The following is a 21,464-nucleotide window of genomic DNA, read 5'->3' on the forward strand; positions in this document are numbered from 1 at the left end:
AAAGAGTGACATTTTAGATCCTACGAGTAAGAACACAAATATACAATATTGCATTAAAAAAAAAAAAAAAAAAAACACAGTCCTCCCACAGCTCTGTGTCACAATTACCCCATTCCTCTGTTCCCCTTTACCTCAAAACTCCCCAGGAGACTTATTTCTACTCACTGTACCCCCTCATTCTCTCTTAAAGCCCTCCCAGTCAGGCCTGCATCATCCCTACCATTCCACAGTTCCACTTCACCAGCACCACACCTGGGGCCAAATTCAAGGATCAACTCTTAGCCCTCCTGGCATTTGGCTAGCAGCAGTTCCTCCTTCCCAAACCCATGAATCACTTGGCTTCCAGGATATACTCCCCCAACCCCACTCCAATCTCACTGGCTATTGTCTCCTGGGGCTTCCCCCTGTCTTCCAAAACCTGTAATGTTCTCAGACTTCCTATTCTCACTATGTATACTATTTCTGATATTCTCAGTAAATCTTAGGCTTTACATACTATTTATACACGGATAAATTCCCAAATTTAAATCCCCAGCACAGACTAAGAGATTGAAACTCCAGGCTCACATATGCTACAGCCTTCACTATATTCCCACTTAGACAACTAAGAAGTAAAGCAGACTTACAAATATCAAACCAAGCTCTTGATTTCCACTCCAAAAATCAGCTCTTCTCTTAATCTTTCCATTTCAGTAAATATTTGTTCTCCTATTTGCTTGGGTCAAAAATCTTGGTATCACCCTAACATCCATCCCTCATCCCCCAAATCATAATTTACCAGCAAATCTTGTTAACTTCTCCTTCAAAATATCTAGTCTCAAAGAGTAAGCCCGCAAAATGCATTTTGTCATTTACATTACCCAAAACCAAAAGCCATTATTCATGGAGATCAAACACTGCTCAAGTAAGTTTCCATGTGCTCACCAATTACTCTTTCGACTATCTGATACTGTTTGTTCAACTCTGAGGCCAGCTCTTGTTGGCAGTTAAAATATTCCACATCTTCAGGAGAGACTTTTCCTAACCTACACAGAAGAAAAAAAAATGCATACCAGTTAGATTTGGAAAATCTATATATATCTATCAAAGTCAAGGCAAAAAGAGAAAAGGAAATGGAGTCTTTACTTCCATCTGTCCCTTTGGAAATCCTTTACTACTAGTAAGGCAAGATATTTTACAAAAAAATACACTTTCAAAAACTCTTAAGACTCATAGGACACACCATTGCTCTTTCTTTATAGAGAAACCTAAAAATAACTACTTTGTATGATAAATTCATATATCTAAACAGAATAGGACAATAAGTGCAGCCCCAGTGGCGCAGCAGTTTAGCGCCGCCTGCAGTCCAGGGTGTGATCCTGAAGACCCAGGCTCGAGTCCCACATCAGGCTCCCTGCATGGAGCCTGCTTCTCCCTCTGTGTCTCTGCCTCTCTCTCTCTCTTTCTCTCTCTCTCTCTCCCTCTCACTCCTCTCTCTGTGTCACTCATGAATAAATAAAATCTTTAAAAAAAAAAAAAGAATAGGACAATAAAACAATCTTTTTTTTTTTTTTTTTTTTTTTTTTTTTTTATGATAGAGAGAGAGGCAGAGACACAGGCAGAGGGAGAAGCAGGCTCCATGCACCGGGAGCCCGATGTGGGATTCGATCCCGGGTCTCCAGGATCGCGCCCTGGGCCAAAGGCAGGCGCCAAACCGCTGCACCACCCAGGGATCCTTAAAACAATCTTCTATATTTAAAAGGAAACGTGCCTTTTTTCATATAGATATGAGCTTTAGGAGTGATTCAATGTAGCTTTTATGAAAAACCAGTTATTCCTGGCATCAAAATTCTATAGAAGGATAACAGCAGTAACCAGAAATGAAATGCTACTGTACCTCTTAGGATTTTAAATTTCTAACCACTTTCCAACCTACACCATCTTCAGGACACTCAAAGGAAAAATAAAGGAATTACTGAAGGACCATACTGTGGGTAATAGTGAAAGGGGACCTAGAACCCATCTGGCCCTACTTCTAACACAAAAAAAAACCTGATCACATTACACTAACAGGTATGTCTTCAGGATTGAACTTGATTATTAGTTTAGGTTTGTGGGTACTACAGCCCCCACATATTTCTCATATGCAACTCAATCACATTCAAAGTTATAAGAAAACTAAAAACACAACAGTCTAACACAGCTTCAGGAGTTCTGTTTTTGTCACACCATTTCTGCAAATGGTGTAAAACTAAGAATAGTGTTAAGTACACCAGAACCCAGATAGTTCTAGAATATTAGCTCCTGACATCTAAGCAACCCCAACATACATGAGAAATATCAAAGTGTTTAGGAGCTCTGGCTACCAGAGTTCCAAACCTGGGTCCCCCCAGAAAAGCTGCTCTGTGCCTCACTCCTTCACCTACAAAATGTATACAACAAGGAGAATCTCATGGGCTTATTGTGAGGATTAAAAACATCACATGCACAAAATGCTCCATAAACTACTTATTATTATTCAACTCTACAAACTTGGTGACCATATATGGAAATATATACTGTCTTCAGGTCACAACTTTATAAAATGGAATTTTGGATGGCTCTGTGCTCAATAATCAAGGCAAAATTTGAGTTCCTAGACAGCTGTGCATTCCCCACATTATTTAAAAACCTTCCCTTCCCTGAAGGCTGCAAATATCCCATGACTTTAAAAATGTACCATTGCTTGATTTCATCCTCTTTCTTCTTGAAGTTCTCTAATTTTTTGAGTCCTTTCACTTTCTGCTGCTGTAAGGATTCTTCGCTCTCCCATGTGCTGTGGATATAAGACCAACCCTTCCACTTGATAAGGTACTGGACTTCGCTTTCATCCTTTTCAGTGTCAAAGTCACCACTAGGGTCTCCATTAGCTTCAATCGCATACACAGTAGTAGAAGCTCCGGTGGCTGCAAAACAATTCAGATAAACTTTGAAAAGTGTATTAAACCAGACTCTGAAAAAGCTTCTCAAGTATGGATTCATCTGAAGAGTCTCTTTTTGGATGAAGCACAAAATACTCTGACTTAAAAATATGCACAAATTCACAAACAATACAGGATGAACATGATCTGTAATTTCAAATATTTTCAAAGTGCAAACCCATTTTCTAAACTTTAAAATGTTTTCCAAAATTTGCTGATGAAATCAAAGAAAGCCTTGTATCCAAACAAAATAAAGGTGGAAGAGAAATATCCTTTTGATTTGGTCCCTATTAACTCAGAAAACAAGTCTGTCTCTCCCAGAAATTTAAGAAAACAAAAATCCCCACCATCACCCTGTCCAATTACCCATCCACCCAAAGTACTCTGTTAACTCTAAAACTCCAATGAGGCTGGATGAAAAAAAAGACAAAGAAAAAAGAATTAGGCAATATTTCATATTTTCTACATGGAAGCTTACTTTAAAGAAACGGAGTTAGGAGACACCTCAAGTTAGATATTTAAAAAAAAAATCTTGGGATGCCTGAGTGGCTCAGCAGTTGAGCGCCTGCCTTCATTTTTTTTTTTTTTTCTGTAAGAATTCATTTATTTATTCATGAGACACACACACACACACACAGAGGGGGGGGGGGGCAGAGACACACAGAGGCAGAGGGAGAAGCAGGCTCCATTCAGGGAGCCCAACGTGGGACTCGATCCTGGGCCTCCAGGACCACACCCTGGGCTGAAGGCAGCACTAAACCGTTGAGCCACCTGAGCTGCCTTTTTTTTTTTTTTTTTTTTAAATAAAGATTTCATTTATTTGTGAGCGCCTGCCTTCAGCCCAGGGCATGATTCTGGAGTCCCGAGATCGACTCCCACATCGGGCTCCCTGCATGAAGTCTACTTCCCTCTCTGCCTATGTCTCTGCCTCTCTCTCTTTCCGTGTCTCTCATGAATAAATAAACAAAACTTACGAAATAAATAAAAATAAAAATCTTCACTGTCATCCACATATGTATTTAGCCAGTTTGACACACTTCACAAGGAGATTCAGAAACCCCTAATTAAAGGTAAATTTGTTTAATGTTTGTGAGCAAGAATCTCTGCTACATCACTGCTTTTTAAGAGATTAACATATCTTTACTATCTTAATTTTCAAGTCTCAAAGACATACAGCACATATATCCCTACATCCTCAGCAATGAAACATGAGACTGGGTCAGAAAAACTTCCATTTTCATGCAAACTGGTGCAGCCACTCTGGAAAACAATACAGAAGTTCCTCAGAAAGTTAAAAACAGAGCTACCCTACAATCCAGCAACTGCACTACAAGGTATTGACCCAAAGGATACAAAAATATGGATTTGAAGGCACACATGTACATCGATGTTTACAGCAGCATTATCAACAACAGCCAAATTATGGAAGGAGTCCAAATATCCACTGACAGATGAATGGACAGAAAAGATATGGTACATATACACAATGGAATATTACTCAGCCATAAAAAAGAATGAAATTTTGCCATTTGCAACAACATCGATGGATCCGGAGAGTATTACGCTCAGTGAAGTAAGTCAGAGAGGGACAAGTACCATATAACTTCACTTATGTGGAGTTTAAGAAACAAAACAGATGAAAGGGGAGGGAGGGAGATGCAAATAAAAAAACAGACTCTTGACTATAGAGAAAAGCTGATGGTTAGTTGCCAAAATGGAGGCAGGTAGGCGGGGATGGGTCAAACAGGTAAGGAGAATGAAGGAGTGCACTTCTGATGAGCATGAGATGATCCATGGAAGTGCTGAATCACTATATGGTATACCTGACACTAATATTACACTGTATGTTAACTAATTAAAATTTAAATTAAGATGTGATAAAGAAAAAAAAATCCACATTTCACAACCAATGTAAGCATGGACTGAAATTCATCTCAGAGCTGAAAATACACAAGATTTGGACCTCGCTGAGCAGATATAAGAAGTAATTTGCTTCCCAAAGACACATACCTCCTTTCTTTCCCAGCCTTGAATCTAAGACCTTTTCAATAGTTTCACTGTTATCCTGCTGCTCATCGGCTCCTTCTCCAGTCATCTCAATGAGGTCATCAGAGTCGGTCTCAAAGTCATCATCTTCCTTGTAACTGCATGAGGAAAAATGCCAAATAAATGAGAAGCTACTGCTTCAGACTTAAACAACATTAAATATATCACCATTAAAGAACTATACCCTTTTGGCTCCATGTTGTCTTAAGATCAGCCACAGTTAAAGTGGGCTCAGAGTTCCTTTTTTCCTACTTAAGTAGTTATGCATGTCCACAAAGAACTGCAGGAAGGCTCACTCACAGTTCAAAATAAAACCAGACTACATTTTGTAGTGATTTGTGTAAGTAAGATACACACAACTCCAAGGACACGGCTATGCTTTCTTTTTGTGATAGGAGATCATGACCACAGAAACGAGGGAACAACTACGAAGAAAATGCATGATTAAATGAAAAAAAGTTACTCTTTTATTAAGCACAAAGGAAGCAGTTACTTCTAAGACTGAATGTTTGAACCCTGTATTTTACCAGTGAACAGAATATGAAATTTAGGTATTCTCAAAGTGTTGAAAACTACAACTAACATACTTCCTGGTAATAAAATATTAAAATGTAACCTCCTACAATAAATAGGCAACAAACGGTTTGGGAGTTACATGTGAGAAAAACACTCCTGAATGTACAACAAGTGCAGGAGGAAGAAGGGCTAACTATATGTCAGCATACTCCGCACCTAATCCCTAGCTGTGGCATCATACCTGGACACATGGACAGGTTAGGATCTCCAGGACTTAGCTTCACCATCTCTAAGTAGACCAGAAGAAACCTGTGTATCTTCTAGAAGAAAATAAAATGCCCTTCGACTCCTATAAAGTAAAATCTTGATGCCTGCATGTGTCCCTTCCAGTGTTTTATTTCCTACTAATGTTTCATACCCTATTAGAAAACTTAATAAAACTATGGCACCCAAGTATGTAAGGTGACCCTCAGGAGAATCTGATTAAAGGAGCAATTTAGAAGTGAGAATACAATCCAAGCATCTTTCCTGAGAAAGGATGATATGAAATGAAGACAGCATCACTAAGTCATCTCAACAGAACATAACCTGAAGCAGTTTTCTTTCCACAAATGAAGGTCTGAAATAAGTCACTGCTATTCCTTCCACATTCCCACTGGTCCACACCATTCCTTCTGCAAGAACTCTGATCAGATTTCTGAGCACAACCTCCAGATACAGGTCATTACTTTTGCCTTTCAAATGCAACATCCTGGACTTACCAGGACCAAGCTCTAACCAACTACACTATCACCCTCACATGAAGCCATCACCCACCTAACATTTTTAGCTGCTCTGCGCCGAGTCTGCCTCTTAGGAGCTTCATCGTCTTCATCATCATCATCAGAAGAATCCTGTCTTTTTCTCTTGCCACGCTGAGTCTTAGGCTGCTTTTTAACTCGAGGTTTGGGCACTGTTCTAAAATCAGAAAAGAAAAATGGCAAAGTTTTCACTCTATCCCTTGGTGTCTATTTCACATCTTTATAATTTCCCAGAGTAGCAGTACACAAATAAGATTAACCTGTGGAATGTCAGAAATATGTATTTCTGGGTCCCACTTGCTGAGATTCTAACTGACTAGAAAATCTGCATTTTCAACACAAAAGTGATTCTAATGCTGAGAATCCCCAATCATATACAGAAGATGCAGTGGATTCTCAGGCAATGGTTCTCAACTATTCCTCAGTGCTATCAGATATAAAAATACATACGCAACATGTTGCTGATGGTATCTCTTTGGTGGGCAATTTGAAAGTATCTATCAAACTCACAAATGTTAACAATTTTACTTCTGAGAATTGATCTTACAGATACAGGCATAATAAGGTATTCACTGTAGTACTGTTTGCAATAACAAAAGATTAGAAAAACGCTAAGTCTTCATCAACTGGGAATCAGTTCACTGAACAGAATACTAGGTAGCCACAAAAAAAAAAAAAAAAAAAAAAAAATTCCAAGAACTGATATGAAATGATTTCCAAGAGAACAAAAGAAAAATGCAGAACAAGATGCATGAAATTCTATCTATATAAAAGGAGCAAAAGATAAGAAATCACTACACATGTATTTGTGTTACATGTGTACAAAATATACCTAAAAGACAACCTGAGAGTGCGTGCCCTTCCACAGACCAGAACAGGCTGAGGAGATGCTCCACAGGTGACTCCCACTTACAATCAGGATTGGAGGCCACAGCCCAGATACTCTCAGAAGGAAATTCCCAAATATTCTACCCATGGTAGAAAGGTGAAAGGAGGTAGAGGGAGATGGAAACTCAAAACCCTGTTTCTCTTGTACCTTCCACAAACAACACTACAGAGACAGATGATCAACTACTCAATAAATGACAGGTAAACTCTAAAAGAGAAAGCTAAAGTAGCTTCCTAGTCCTGTGAGCTTAAATTTGGACCAAAAGAGACCAAACTCAGATGACAAATTTCCCTGCTGGGGTGGGACTGGTGTACAATATCCTAAGTCAGAAGTAGGCAAATGTTTTGCCACAAATGGCTAGCACATAATAAACATTTTTGGCTTTCCCAGACAAGAGGCAAAACTGAGGCCACTACACAGGTACTTACATAACAAGGGAAAGTAAGTTTTCATACAATGTTTATTAACAAAACTCAATTATCACTCAGTACACATACTGTGATACACAGCTAATAAGAACAGAATTCTTTTTGAATTAATTTCACTTAACTGAGGTTCAAATTTAGTGTTCCCTATCATCAAACTATAAATGTTTATTTACAAAATCTATACTTAACTTGCAAGCCCTACAGAAATAGGTGGTGAGTAGGATCTGGCTATCAACCCCATCCTAAAGCAATACTGAGAGGTAAATTTCCCTGCTATTTTTCTCTGCCTCCCACCTTCCTTTTCCCAACAGCAGTACCTCTCTCTGCTACTGACATCTGACCAAAAATTACCAGTCTCTTGCCACCTCGGCCTACTTCTTTCTCTGCACAATCAGATTCTCTGCTTAATGCTAGATTCTAAGAACAAGGTTAATAGTGAAGAATGTGTTCAACCAGCCAGTGTTTTAAACTTAGGAATGTCTTCTCCCCAAAAGAGCCTGCACGCTACACAAATACACAGGGAGGTTTTTTAAAAGCAGAAGATATATCCACCCCTAATAACCAGTATGCCATGGGTAAGAAACAGAAGCTTTGCCCTGCACAACATACCATGCAAATACCCAGTCAAGTGTAACATCCCCATCATCTAATCACTTGCTAACGAGGTAGCCCAGCAAGAAGTGAACCAGACTTCCAAAGCCCAGAATCGTAACATGTATCCCATCCATTAAGGCTGTCGTTCTAAGCACTGCATCATCCTCCATCTAACGCAAATTAAGCGCCACCAGAAGCAGAGATCTTCAAGTAAACACTGCACCTTCTGGGGACAGGTCTTCTGGCTTTCACTTTTTTTTGCTCTGCTTCGCTCTCTGCACTGGTGCCTTGCTCCTGTTCATCTTCTGAGGGCTCCCGTTTCCATTTTTCTCTGTGATCAAAAGCAAAGCAAAATGATTTTTTTTCTAAAAGAACTCCTGAAGATAATATAGTTTGAAGAACCTGACAAAATTAATTTCAACTGTACTCTCCAAAAGGCAGAACATGTATGTTTTAGTATTATAGCTAAAGTTTATTCTAGCTCCACTTAAATTCTGGCTGTTATTATCTTTTCCTATTTTTTTCTCTGGTAACAAAAATAAATGAAAATGGAAACTGAAGAAGTATTTTTTAAACTATTCTGGGTGGGGGGGAAGCAGTTAAATTTCTCATATTCTACTTTTATTTACTATTATTTTTATTTACTACTATTCTTGAACAGATTGAAGCTGTAATATAAATTAGACCAATAGTTCTCAAATTAAGATGATCAGAACCACCTAAAGGACTTACTAAACAAATTTCTGGACCACAGCCACAGTTTCTGATTTAGTACGTCATTAATAAGTGGCTTAAAAATTTGAATCTTAACAAATTCAAAGCTGATGCTAATACTGGTTATAGACTCATTCTAGAACTACTATGCTACATATTTTAACATCTTTAAAATATATTTGATTAAACAGTCTCTAAAAGTATTTTTCACTAGTAAACCTACTACCTACTAAATAATCTGTTCAGCTAAAAATGCAGTTTTTAGTAATTATTAGATACAGCAGGTGTTCCTTTGCTCCTTGAGATCTCAGAGGACATTCAAGAGCCATCCATACCTTATAGGTCTTTCCTACCACCCCAGTTTTTGAGGTTTACTTAAAGACCAAATGTGGGACTTAGCTCATTTCTAGAGAAGAAGGAACATATAATCGCCACTGGGCATGAAATACCCAAAAGAAAAACGACACTGAAACTCAAAGCCAAATACCTGAGATTTTGTTTTGTTTGTTTCTTTTGTTTATTTGTTTTTTAAAAGATTTTATTTATTTATTCATGAGAGACACACAGCGAGAGAGAGAGAGGCAGAGACACAGGCAGAGGGAAAAGCAGGCTCCATGCAGGGAGCCCGATGTGGGACTCGATCCCAGGAATCCAGGATCACACCCTGGGCTGAAGGCAGGCGATAAAGTACCTGCCGGGCTTCCCAGTACCTGAGATTTTCCAAAACAATTACCTCTGTGCCTCTGGGTCCATGACTAGGAAATAAGCTTATACTAAAGACAACTATTAGAGAATCACAAAGTCATTCTTCACAGGAGAATAGGTCAAAGGAATAATGGAAGTTTATTGCCAGAAGGTGGCTTATGTACCAACTCCTGAGCCACCCTACACCTAAGTGAATGGAGACTCTAGGATGAGTGAGAAGGCAGCAGAGCAGGTCTATGTACAGCACTCAAGTTCAACTGGCATGTTTGTTTAATACCCATTGCCCTGGGAGTAGGGGACTGCTTCTGGGCAAGCCCACTTCTGCTCATCTTTGTACCAGAGCTTACCACAAAGGCAAACAAATGGAGGGAGATACTCCTTTGTTAAGTAAAGAAATAATTTAAAAATAAACCCTATCAGTCTAACAGACAGGTAGGTACTTTGGAAGCAGACTGCTAAGACACTGAGGCATATTAATGTTGCCTAATATCCTTCCATCTCTCTTAAAAACAAACACCTCCTTCTGTCTAACTACTCTCTGGGCACCTGTCTTAGTCTCCTTTCTAGAACTTAGTACAATAAATGTTTGCTGAGGAATCAAAGGAATAGAAGGGGATGGTTAGGAAGGAAGGAGGGAAGATGTCTCCAGGTGCTGGGGGATTGGTACATGCAGCTACAATCTTCCTTAGACCAAGTCCAGAACAGTTAACCTCTTGGAAGGGGCTCACATAGCCTAAGTAGAGATGTGACTTCACAGGAAAGAACCTGGAGAGAACATAAACAACTAAGATGTAAGGGAGAGCGGGTCAGATGGGAAAGATCCACAGTCAAATATTAACTGTAATTTACATAACTCCACAGGAACTGAGAATCTAAATCTGGGCAGCTAAGGAGGTCCACTTCTACAACTTTAAGAGACTAAAATGGCAGTCAACTTGACAGAATCCATGCTAAGGCTAGAGTTTTCTACTTAAAATTGCAGGTTTATATACTTATGGACAATCAGGAAGACTCAGAATCTTCCAGTATGAGAAATGTACAAAAACTGAGCAAATAAACTGGCCCAAAGGCTTCCTCTTAAAGAAGGAAACCAAAGCCCAGTGAAAACAAGGTGTTTGTCATAACATGTCAAACCTCCAGCCATCCTTCTCTCCATCATAACCCACTGAAGACCACAGAAATCAGGAAACACCAGGCTTGCACATTCTGGGAGGATCTGAACTCAAAGGCTTAAAAGGCCTAATTGGGTTAGTTTGCACATATATTTGAAATTGGCTGGATTGTTTTAAATTTTCTATTAACTTTCAAGAACAGGAGGAAAAGTAAGTTACATAAGTCACTTTGTATAAAGAGATGAGAAAAGTGATCAGTTACAAAACGATTTACTTCTCAACCTTGTAGATGTCAAGGGCTCTCCTAGATCACTGGTTTCTTATACATAATACAAATTTTATGGGGATCCCTGGGTGGCTCAGAGGTTTAGCACCTGCCTTCAGCCCATGATTCTGGAGTCCCGGGATTGAGTCCTACATCAGGATCCCTGCGTGGAGCCTGCTTCTCCCTCTGTCTGTGTCTCTGCCTCTCTCTCTCTCTGTCTCTCATGAATAAATAAATAAAATTTATGAGGATGACTCCTTGACTATGCCATACACTACAAGTCAGAGTACAATGAGGAGTTATCCAAAATACAATATTGTAATTAAAATTTTTTTGTATTTCAAAGGAGACTTGAATTGCCAGACCCAGCTCTAAGAGAGCATCATGAGATTCCCTAAGATTCCCTAAAGGGGAATCACTGTAATTTTTTCTTTACCAAAATTGTCAGAATTGGGGAGAAAAATATTAAGATTTAGCCACTGAGGCCCCAAGACAATGTAAATAGACATAAAAAAGTGAGAATCCAAGCTAACTAGGAATAGTTTTCTTCCTTTATTGGAAAAAAGGTGTTCAGCAGAACACAGACCCTAAGACACAAATCAAATCTAAACAGATGTGCGGGCAGCCCCGGTGGCACAGCGGTTTAGCGCCGCCTGCAGCCAGGGGCGTGATCCTGGAGACCTGGGATCGTGTCCCACATCGGGCTCCCTACATGGTGCATGCTTCTCCCTCTGCCTGTGTCTCTGCCTCTCTCTCTGTGTCTCTATGAATAAATTAATTTAAAAAAAATAAACAGTTGTGAAAGAGGGAATGAACAAAATTCCTTTGTAAATAAAACAGGCCTAAACTCTGGCCAATAATTAATGATACTTTTCTTAGTAACTATCTGTAAGAGCCCAAAGAAGGCGATTCCTTTCTCCTCTACATTAGAAGGCAGATCAGGAAAAGAAAAAAAGAACTGCTTAAATTTCAGTTATTTTCAGTACATTTTCCCAGAGAGAACCCCATTCAGGAGCAAGTTCCAATGAAAAATGATAATCTGGGGCTAACAGATTCTCCTCCACTGTGTCATGCGTTTGTCAGAGTTCCAATTCAAAGCACTAGAAAGGAAAAAATAACTCTTTCCTCCAGGAGAAAAACTTCAAGTGATTTATAGCTAACACATTTTTTTCTTATTCCAGTTGGAGAGAAGATTCTAGAACAATTCTAGAGAGTAGTTTGAAGCACTGAAGGGACCATAATGAGTCAGCAAAAATCCTATACAACACTTCACAAACTTGGACAACATTAATAAGTACTGCATGGAAGGGGATCCCTGGGTAGCTCAGCGGTTTCGCGCCTGCCTTTGGCCCAGGGAGCGATCCTGGAGTCCCAGGATCGAGTCCCGCATCAGGCTCCAGGCATGGAGCCTACTTCTCCCTCTGCCTGTGTCTCTGCCTCTCTCTCTCTCTATGTCTATCATAAATAAGTAAAAATAAATATTAAAAAAAAAAGTACTGCATGGAAGAGAGTTCAGTGATCAAAACAGCAGGAGTAGGTTAAATAAAATTTAAAAATTTATTGGTTTATATGACTAGGTCAGGGGTTATAATCTCAAATACCCACTGAGGCCAGGTAAGGACTCTAAATGGGGTCAAATGGAGAACCCCCAAGTCCATCAGAAGGTTACAAAGACTACTGTTACGGGGGCCATCACTAACAGATTTTCTAAGAAGCACCTAGAAATCTGGATTCTTAAGCATCATTTCTCAAATTTTTAACATTGCCAACTAATTTTAAAAATGTTCCCAATATTGTACAGAAGCATTATACTGCTTTACTTCTACATTTTTAAAATGCGAATTCACATTATGACTCTGGGGAGTTAATCCCTATGACTCTATTCTTCAAAAATGTCAAGGTCATAAAAGCAAAGTGTGAAAGCACTGTGAAAGTGCTCTAAGGAAACATGACCAATAATACACCACATCTAACCCCAGACAAGACGCTGCAGTGGCAGCCTGAAAAGTTATAAAAAGACATTATTGGTTCAATTAACAAAATGTGAATATGAACTACACAAAGAATTTTAGCAAAGTTAAATCTATATTAAAACTATTCTGTGCTTATGAAAGAGAATATTCTTCTTAGGGAGTCCACACTTCAGTATTTAAAGATAAAAGGCCATAATGTATGTCAATTTTAGTCTTACATGGTTCAGAAAAAAATATTATGTGCATGCATACATGTATATATATACATATAATATATACACACACACAAAGAAAGCACCAACAATAAAGCAAATGGGGCAAAAATGTTAACCAGTGTAATTCTACGCAAAGTACACAGGCATTTCTTATACTATTTTTATTCTTAGAACTTTCATAAAGTTACAATTTCAAAAAAACAAAAACGTTAACAAAAATAGCTCCTTTTAAAAAGCTTCAAAATCTGTGTGAGTAGTTTGCAGGGTTTCAGAAAAGCATTTCCCTGTGCTAATATTTCAGAATCTCCGCTCCCTTGGAGTCTCTCAATTCTGAAATCCGTTGTGCCCACACACTAGGTTCTGTTAAGCTTGCTCAGGTAATAGAGGGCCCCTTGTAGTGCTATGCCTTGAAACTATAGCACCTCCTCTAATTCTACGAATTAAACGGACTCAGAAGAGCTCCCCATAAGCCCCAGTTCCCAACCTGCCGCCCAGATGATGGCAAGAAGGGAGGCTAGCCCAGTGCCCCAACAAATATGCCTGATAGGAACTCCTCAGCTCCCACTAAGTTCCTAAGGCCCGGGGTGGGGAAGCAGCCTTACAGAACATACACTTCCCTAGGAGGAACTAAGGTTCTACTCAGGGGAAAGAAGGTCTCTGAGGGCCATCAACTTTAGAAAACTCTTAGGATTGACAAAAGGAAAAGAAGTACAGGGGCCAGTGGGCTTTCTGTACACCCAGAGAAGGCCATTAAAGCAGGATGTGGAGGTTTTCAAGCACAGCACCACTTAGATCCCTGCCAAGAGACCAGTAGAATATAGCCAGATGGTGGAGGAAAGAGCATATGCATGGACTTCCCAAAAGGCCCCAAAAGGCCATTAGACCAAAATAAGTCCCCCAAGCAGGCCATGAGATTGGAGTAGAACAAAAGCCTTCTAAGATGCCAAGAAATACAGGCTTGCCTACAGTTTTTCCTCCAAATCGAACTAAATACTTAAAACACAAATGAAAATTGCAGGTGTTCTGGGGATGGCAAAACTACTTGACTTTTCTTAGCATAGTTTCCAGCAACCCTGTTAGGTTGGCAGAACAAGTATTACTCTATTTTAGAAATGAGAAAAAGAGTTTAAAAAATTCAAACTCCTTTGCCTTAGGCCAAATACTTATTATGCAGAACTAATATTTTAGTCCTAATATTTAGGACTCTATTTTAAGATGCCACAATTATTTACCACAAGAGACCCCTGAATTTATCTGCCAGGTGGTGTTTGGTCTTTGTTTTAAGATTTTATTTATTTATTCATGAGAAACACACAGAGGAAGAGAGAGAGGCAGAGACACAGGCAGAGGGAGAAGCAGGCTCCATGTAGAGAGCCTGACGTGGGACTCGATCCCGGGTCTTCAGGATCACACCCTGGGCTGAAGGCGGCATTAAACCGCTGAGTCACCAGGGCTGCCCTATCTGCCAGGTTTTTAATATCTACATTTTCAAGTGCAGTCCCTGAGGAGACAGGCTGTAGAATTCAAACTGTCAGAGATCCATACCCGCTCCAAATAGGACTTTTAAATTCCCCCTCCCCCCCAAAAAGGGCAAATTATTTTTCACCTTAAGTAGAATTTATAAAATTTAAAAATTATATATAATCTAGGTCCTAAAGGAATTTCACATAAGCCCAAGAATTAAAATTTTCTAGCTTGTGAACTGCAGTATTAAAATCATATGGTAATAAGATGAAATTTCACACTACATTGGGTGTCTCTGCCCAATCAATATAAATTTGCCACACCCACAAAAAGAACAAATGAAAAACAGCAAATCTAAATTTGTTCCTTGCTCAACCAGAAGAGAATCTGTGCTCATTTAAAGAAAAACAACCAGGTTAACGGGATACCCAGGTGGCACACACACGAGACAGGGAATCTGAGCTTCAGAGACTGCCAAGGCAGCAGGTCACAGGGACAAGAGCCCATGACAGCAAGAGGAGCAGGGGGCTCTGGGACCCAGGGTGGACTACAACACAGCAATAACAGCCACAGAGAAGTGGACATTCTCGAAACTCCTGGGTGAAATAAGTGCCCCATGAAAAAACTTACTGTTTCTTCAGCTGCCTCTGGCCTCTTCTTTTTGGGCTCCCACTCTCAGACCCGCTACTTGCCTTCAGTGTGTGAGGGGGGGGAAAAATGATCACAGACTTTAATTCACAGTTCTTAGGGACAACACAACCCCCTGGTTCAACAATTTACTCAATAATAACATTATTCAGTATGAGCTTCTCAGACAAAAGAAATCTGTGTTTGGTGGTTCTCACTCTTATTTTCCTTTGAAAATTAGTTACAATGTGGTTACCTCTAACACCAGGAAATATTTCTCTCCGCTTACTTCTACAAGGCACAGTCTGATAAAATTCTCTGTGATAATGGAAATGTTCTTTCTGTCTCTGCAGGGTTCAATCTAGTGACCAGCAGCCACGTGTGACTGCTGAGCCCCTGAATGTGTCTAGTGCGACTAAGGAAAGGTATCTTTCCTTTTACTGGACTTTAATTAATACAAATTTTAAAAGCCACATGTTAGTGGCAACCATACTGGATATTGCAGATCTAGAATATCATGTGAAAATGCCACATCTAGTGTACCATTAAAGGTGGTGACCTACTGATCTACTCTATTTCAGACTCACTGAAGAGCATGTTCAATCGTCAGCCAACAGTGCTCTGATGACAGCACTAAGCCAAGGAAAGTTCATTAGTCAGAAACATCTCAAAGCTCTTTTCCCCCCAAGTTGGGCAAACTGGCAAATATTCCTATTGCTGTTAGTCTTGTGCCCTAGCGGGAACCTGTTAATTTACACAAAAAAAGGGAAAAAAGACTGACACAACCATGCGACTGGTTGTTAAACATAGGGTCAGGAATCTAATCCTAGACACTATGGAAAAAGAAAGCTGAGGCAAACCAGCTCACAGGTCATCAAAAATAAAACACCTTGAATGCAATGTGGATGTTAACAGTCCAGTTGATCTGTAAAGTACATTTACCAAAACCCACCTCCACTCACTAACCTCTGGATATTAATATTTAACTTTCATCAGAAAGATGTTACAAAGTTAAGAATAGCAAAGTCCTCCTAAGAATGCAGGAAGGGGGTATTTCACTGAGACATAAAAGAGCATCTCTTCAGACTGGTCTATAAAATATAGAGGTAAAAATTGATAAAAAAATACCACACAAATTGAGAAAGATGAGGAAAGTCTGATGCTATAGAAACCACAGAACCCAATACATAATACCAATTTTTTTAAAATCATCAATCTATTTAATCTCTCTCAATTATATCCGAGTAAATATGTGTGAAATATAGTACACACTAAAAACGGAAAGTAAACTTAAATAATTAGTTAAAACACATTACTTAAGTTAAACAAACTCTCCTTCCCTTCTCAGAAATAGATCTGAAAGTATGTCCATTATCACATTTACCACGCAAGTGACTCTTTAACAAAATATAGATTTAGAAACTAGGTATTTTAAAGGTAAACCTGTTGAGATAGTCAATTTCACTTGAAATCCATAAACATTAAAAAAAAATGAAAATACAAATGTGAAACCAATACTGTAGAATACTCTAACACTCTCCTAAAATATTATGACAATATAATCTTTCTGGGAAAGTTCTTTCTTTAAAAGCCACCTGTGGTTTTCCTCGCAGTTCTAGGTTGAAAAACCTCACATAAGAGTCACTTAACTGAGGTATAATGTTCAGTCATGTTAATGATAACATACACAACCAGAGTTGAAAACGGTAAGTAAGATAAGGAATTTAAATGCATCCCCTTAAAACATTTATTTTTCTTACCTCCTCCTTAATATTAAATCGTGATGGTTCTTGTCTGCTTCGGTTTGACCGCCTAACCCCATAAACATCAGGATATTCTTCCCACATCTGTAAAATTAATAGACCATGTGTGAATCCTTTTTTCTTGATCCCCATTAACTATTTTCATCACTAGAACATGTATTTCCATCTAAGAAAATTCAAATAGCTAAGTATCAAAAGGCTTGTTTCTTACTAGCTTTGTTTAAAGATAATAAAGTACCATCTGTATTATCCTGGAACACAGTAAAGTTTAACAATGTCTCTTCGTTACTGAATGAAGTTCGTTCGAACTTAAACTACATGGCACACTGCTTACTCGTCATTAAAATATAAACAGTTAAACAATACAGAATCTTTACTGATGAATTTTAACTCCCTAATGCCTTCCAGTTTCAGCTCTTGACTGTGTATTGATCCATCTGAGAATTCAAAAAACCACCAGGGCCCCAACATGTCTAATTTTAAGTAAAACTCAGGACATTTGTGTATTTCTTTAAAATCCTCAGGATACATAACATGCCAGAAGCATGAGTAATAGTCATTTCTGACACTTAGCTACTAAGTCCTCAGAATAAGCACCACTACCCCTCATTCTCTGGAACACTCTGTTTTACTCTTCAACAGTAATTACCCTTTGCCTTCAGGATTTGATTTTCAATAACAATCCTCACTAGCAATCCAAAAAAAAAAAAAAGTAGGGACCCCTGGCTGACTCAGTCACATGCAACTCTTAATCTCAGGGTTCTGAGTTCAAGCCCCTTGTTGTATGCATGCAAAAGTTACTTAAATAAAATAAAACCTTAAAATAAAAAGATAAAGCTGAAAGGAGAGATTAGTTGGAGAAAAAGTTTTTTTTTCTTCACAATATACCAAATCATTGTATAAAAAGACTCAACAAATCTATAGAAAAAATGTAAAAAAGACCTCTAACAATGAGAGTCTATAACCCCAAATATCACTCTCCTTCCCACAGATAACTACTACCAAGTGTATCATATATTCTCTTAATGAAATCAGTCACAAGGAGCCAAAATGAATTTGGATGGGCTGTGGAACACTGAAATGAAGATGTTAAAAAAATGTGGAAGAAATGCCTGATAGCTAAGATTAGAAATGGGAGTTTGTTGTCAAAATACAGGTGACAAAAAAAAAAAAAAAAAAAAAAAAAAAAAATACAGGTGACAGCTAATATATCATTAAAATATTTACAAAGTGAGGCCAGAGGAGAAACCACTGGTTGAGACTCATGCAGTATGTGCAAAAATGGACCCCAAAAAAGACAAAATTGATGAAAGACAACCCAGAAAAACAGAATGTCACTCAGGCAAGGGAGGATATTGCCAAAGTACCTTTAAAAAAAAAAAAAAAAAGCCAAGTAAGCTGAAGAAAACCAAGGCCTTCAAAGAAAACAAGAAAGATGTTCCAGGAAAAGTCATTTTAGAAAAAGAATCCAATTTAATTATGTAATCCAGTGTTCTCAGTTTATAAAAGTGACAAATCCATAATTGCCTTAAAATAATCTGAGAGTGGAGAGGACAAAAGGTCCAACCAGAAAGAGTTAGGAATAATCAAGTGGCAGAAAATGTAGGCGACAGAGGCAGAACACTGAACAAATCTAGAAGAGAAAGGAAGAGGACAAAAAAGTTTACTGTAGCCATGCCAACCCCAACCTCGACCCCTTTTCAGACTTTTGCTAGAGCTATGAAATTACTTTACTCAGCACAGGTATTTTAAGCTTTTATAAACTGGGACAGCTATATCACTTTAAAAACCCTACATTTATTAGTTTTATCGTTTTAGATATTAGGCATTCAGGTTCAATTGCTGGGACTGTATTATAGGAGATACTATAATATACACACACTAAAATCATCCTGAGTTCATCTCTGTCCTTTTGAGGGCTACAATATCTAATCCAACCCTTCAATTAGAGAGCTACCATGTAAAAGGACATGTATATAGGAAACAGAGAGCCTTCCTCAGAAATTCTCATTTTAGAATAGTATCATTAAAGTCACAATCCAATCCTTCTAACTGGTTAGTACATCCATCCATTTGTTAATCTTACTACTAACTTTTTGGAATTGATCACTTTAATTTTGAAAGTTTATCTGAAAGTTTCTGCCTGAAGCCATACTTCTATTTTGAAATCGATCTTAGCAATGATTTCCCTTCTTTTTTAGTTATCTTTTATTTTTTTATATAAAGTTATATAAGGTCTTAAAACTTAACAGCTGTGAATCCTGGTGGTCAACACAGTTTCAGTGAAGTTTTAAGCACTATGTTAAGTAATGGCGTCTGTTTTCCTTTAATCTCTGCAAGTTAAGAACGCTCCACTGCACAGATGGAAGTTATATTCAGATTTTTTCCTTCCTTTACCATTCCTTCAAAAGTGTATTGTGGTGTTCTGAAAAGAGCACTTGATCTAGATGCAGAGAAAACCAGGCTCCAACATGATACATGACACACTGAAGATCAAGATCACACAAGCAATGCCTTCTGCTACAAGCCTGCGTAATAAGTCTCTGAGGTTAGTGATACTCAGAGCAAAATCTCTAAGTGGTGCTTCTACATGCAGGGTCTTTTTGAATTCTCTCTGTGAAAGGTCCACCCACACTGAGCAGACAACACGGTGCAATAACTTTAGTATCTGAAAGTCACTCCTCTGTTGAGTGAAGCAACAAGGATAGCTCTCATTTCCCTACCCGTCACAGCACATCTGTTGAAGCTATTCTACAGAACCTGCAGGTAATTTAAAATTGTCTGTACAACTACAAAAATCTGAGACCTCAGAAGACTTCTATCTTAGAAGAATAAAAACTGATGTAGCATAATAGCTTTTAATTTCATTAGGCCATTTTATTTTTAAATTCCTAAAAGAATATTCTTTTGTATTTTCAGTGATTCAAATGCAATGGTCTCAACAAAATTTTAAAAGATCAGCTGTATTCTTGTGATTAATTAGGTCAAGTCATTCATTTTTCACCAAAAGGAATGCACTCCAAAGTTTGTGCATCAATGAGAGCACACTCTGCATTTCAATTTTGTCTCTTTGCATTCTTTGCTAGAAGACTCTTCTGTTGGGATGCCTGGGTGGCTCAGTGGTTGTGCATCTGCCTTCAGCTCAGGGCATGGTCCCAGGGTCCTGGGATCGAGTCCCACCTCGGGCTCCCCTCGAGGAGCCTGCTTCTCCCTCTGCCTCTGTGTCTCTCATGAATAAATAAATAAAATCTTAAAAAAAAAAAGAGAGAGAGAGAGAGAGAACTCTTTTGTTAAGTGAACAATACCTACATTGCCTAAATGCAGATAACTTTTTTCCTATGAGAAATATTTTTCTTCCATCCTTCAGATAAGAAAAACTGCCCTTATTCTTTTTTTTTTTAATTTTTATTTATTTATGATAGTCACAGAGAGAGAGAGAGAGAGAGAGAGAGAGAGGCAGAGACACAGGCAGAGGGAGAAGCAGGCTCCATGCACCGGGAGCCCGACGTGGGATTCGATCCTGGGTCTCCAGGATCGTGCCCTGGGCCAAAGGCAGGCGCTAAACCTCTGCGCCACCCAGGGATCCCAACTGCCCTTATTCTTAAATTATCATCCATCACTAAGCTTTACAACTGCATTGCATAATCATCTGTCAGTGATTCTCTCTGGTATTCTTCAGTATTGACTATTACCTTTTTTAAATGTTAAAAACCAAACTATAGGGGCACCTGGGTGGCACAGTCCATTAAGTGTCCAACTCTTGATTTCAGCTCAGGTCATGATCTCAGGGTCATGAGATCAAGCTCCATGTCCAGCTCCATGCTGGGTATGGAGCCTGCTTAAGATTTTCTTTCTCTCTCTTTCTCTCCCTCTCTTTCTGCCCCTCCCCCTACCACTCACTCTAAAAAGACAAAAAACAAAATTATAAAAATTTGTCCTTTTGCCTTGTAATTTGACAGATCATGTAATTTTCCTTATGGCCTTGTGTCTACTATATCAAATAGCAGGAGAGAATGCAATCTCTGTTTATACCCACAGACAGTATATTATTACAAAAGGTGACTATAGTTTTCATTATCCAGATCCACTGAGTTTTCCATGGGAAACAAAGGTCTGCTAACTGGTCCTAGCTAGCAGCACATTTTTAATGTACAGCAAAGTAGATACCTTCTTCACATCAGCTATCCGTTCCTTCTTAGAGGCAGGCTTCTCTTTGGCTTCTGGAAGGACTGGCTGGGATTTAGAACCCGCCGACTCGCTTTCAGATTCCGATTGGCTCTCTGAAGACTCAGAACTGCTATTTGACTCACTGCCATGTCCGCTTCCTGGATCGCTGCCCTGCTCACTCTCCGACTGGCTGCCTGAGTCTGAACCGGAAGCTTCTTCAGATGCTGAGTGACTTAAGTTAAAAAAA

General features: G+C 38.8%; 1 protein-coding gene across 7 annotated transcripts in view; it reads right to left on the reverse strand.

The window, feature by feature from the left end:
- The window catches only part of CHD2 (chromodomain helicase DNA binding protein 2), a 119,723-nt gene that overhangs the window by 74,730 nt on the left and 23,529 nt on the right, over positions 1-21,464 (reverse strand). For 6 of the 7 annotated variants that reach the window (XM_072798577.1, XM_072798599.1, XM_072798593.1 and 3 more), the window contains 8 exons: positions 21,218-21,449; positions 17,048-17,134; positions 15,291-15,352; positions 8,436-8,543; positions 6,318-6,458; positions 4,950-5,083; positions 2,699-2,924; positions 925-1,025 (listed from right to left, as the gene is read on the reverse strand). In XM_072798577.1, coding sequence (XP_072654678.1) covers positions 925-1,025; positions 2,699-2,924; positions 4,950-5,083; positions 6,318-6,458; positions 8,436-8,543; positions 15,291-15,352; positions 17,048-17,134; positions 21,218-21,449 — 1,091 coding nt within the window. The remainder of the gene's footprint in view (positions 1-924; positions 1,026-2,698; positions 2,925-4,949; positions 5,084-6,317; positions 6,459-8,435; positions 8,544-15,290; positions 15,353-17,047; positions 17,135-21,217; positions 21,450-21,464) is intronic. The other variant, XM_072798586.1, reaches the window with a different exon arrangement.

This window comes from Canis lupus, chromosome 2, assembly GCF_048164855.1.
Source record: "Canis lupus baileyi chromosome 2, mCanLup2.hap1, whole genome shotgun sequence".
Classification (NCBI taxonomy): domain Eukaryota; kingdom Metazoa; phylum Chordata; class Mammalia; order Carnivora; family Canidae; genus Canis; species Canis lupus.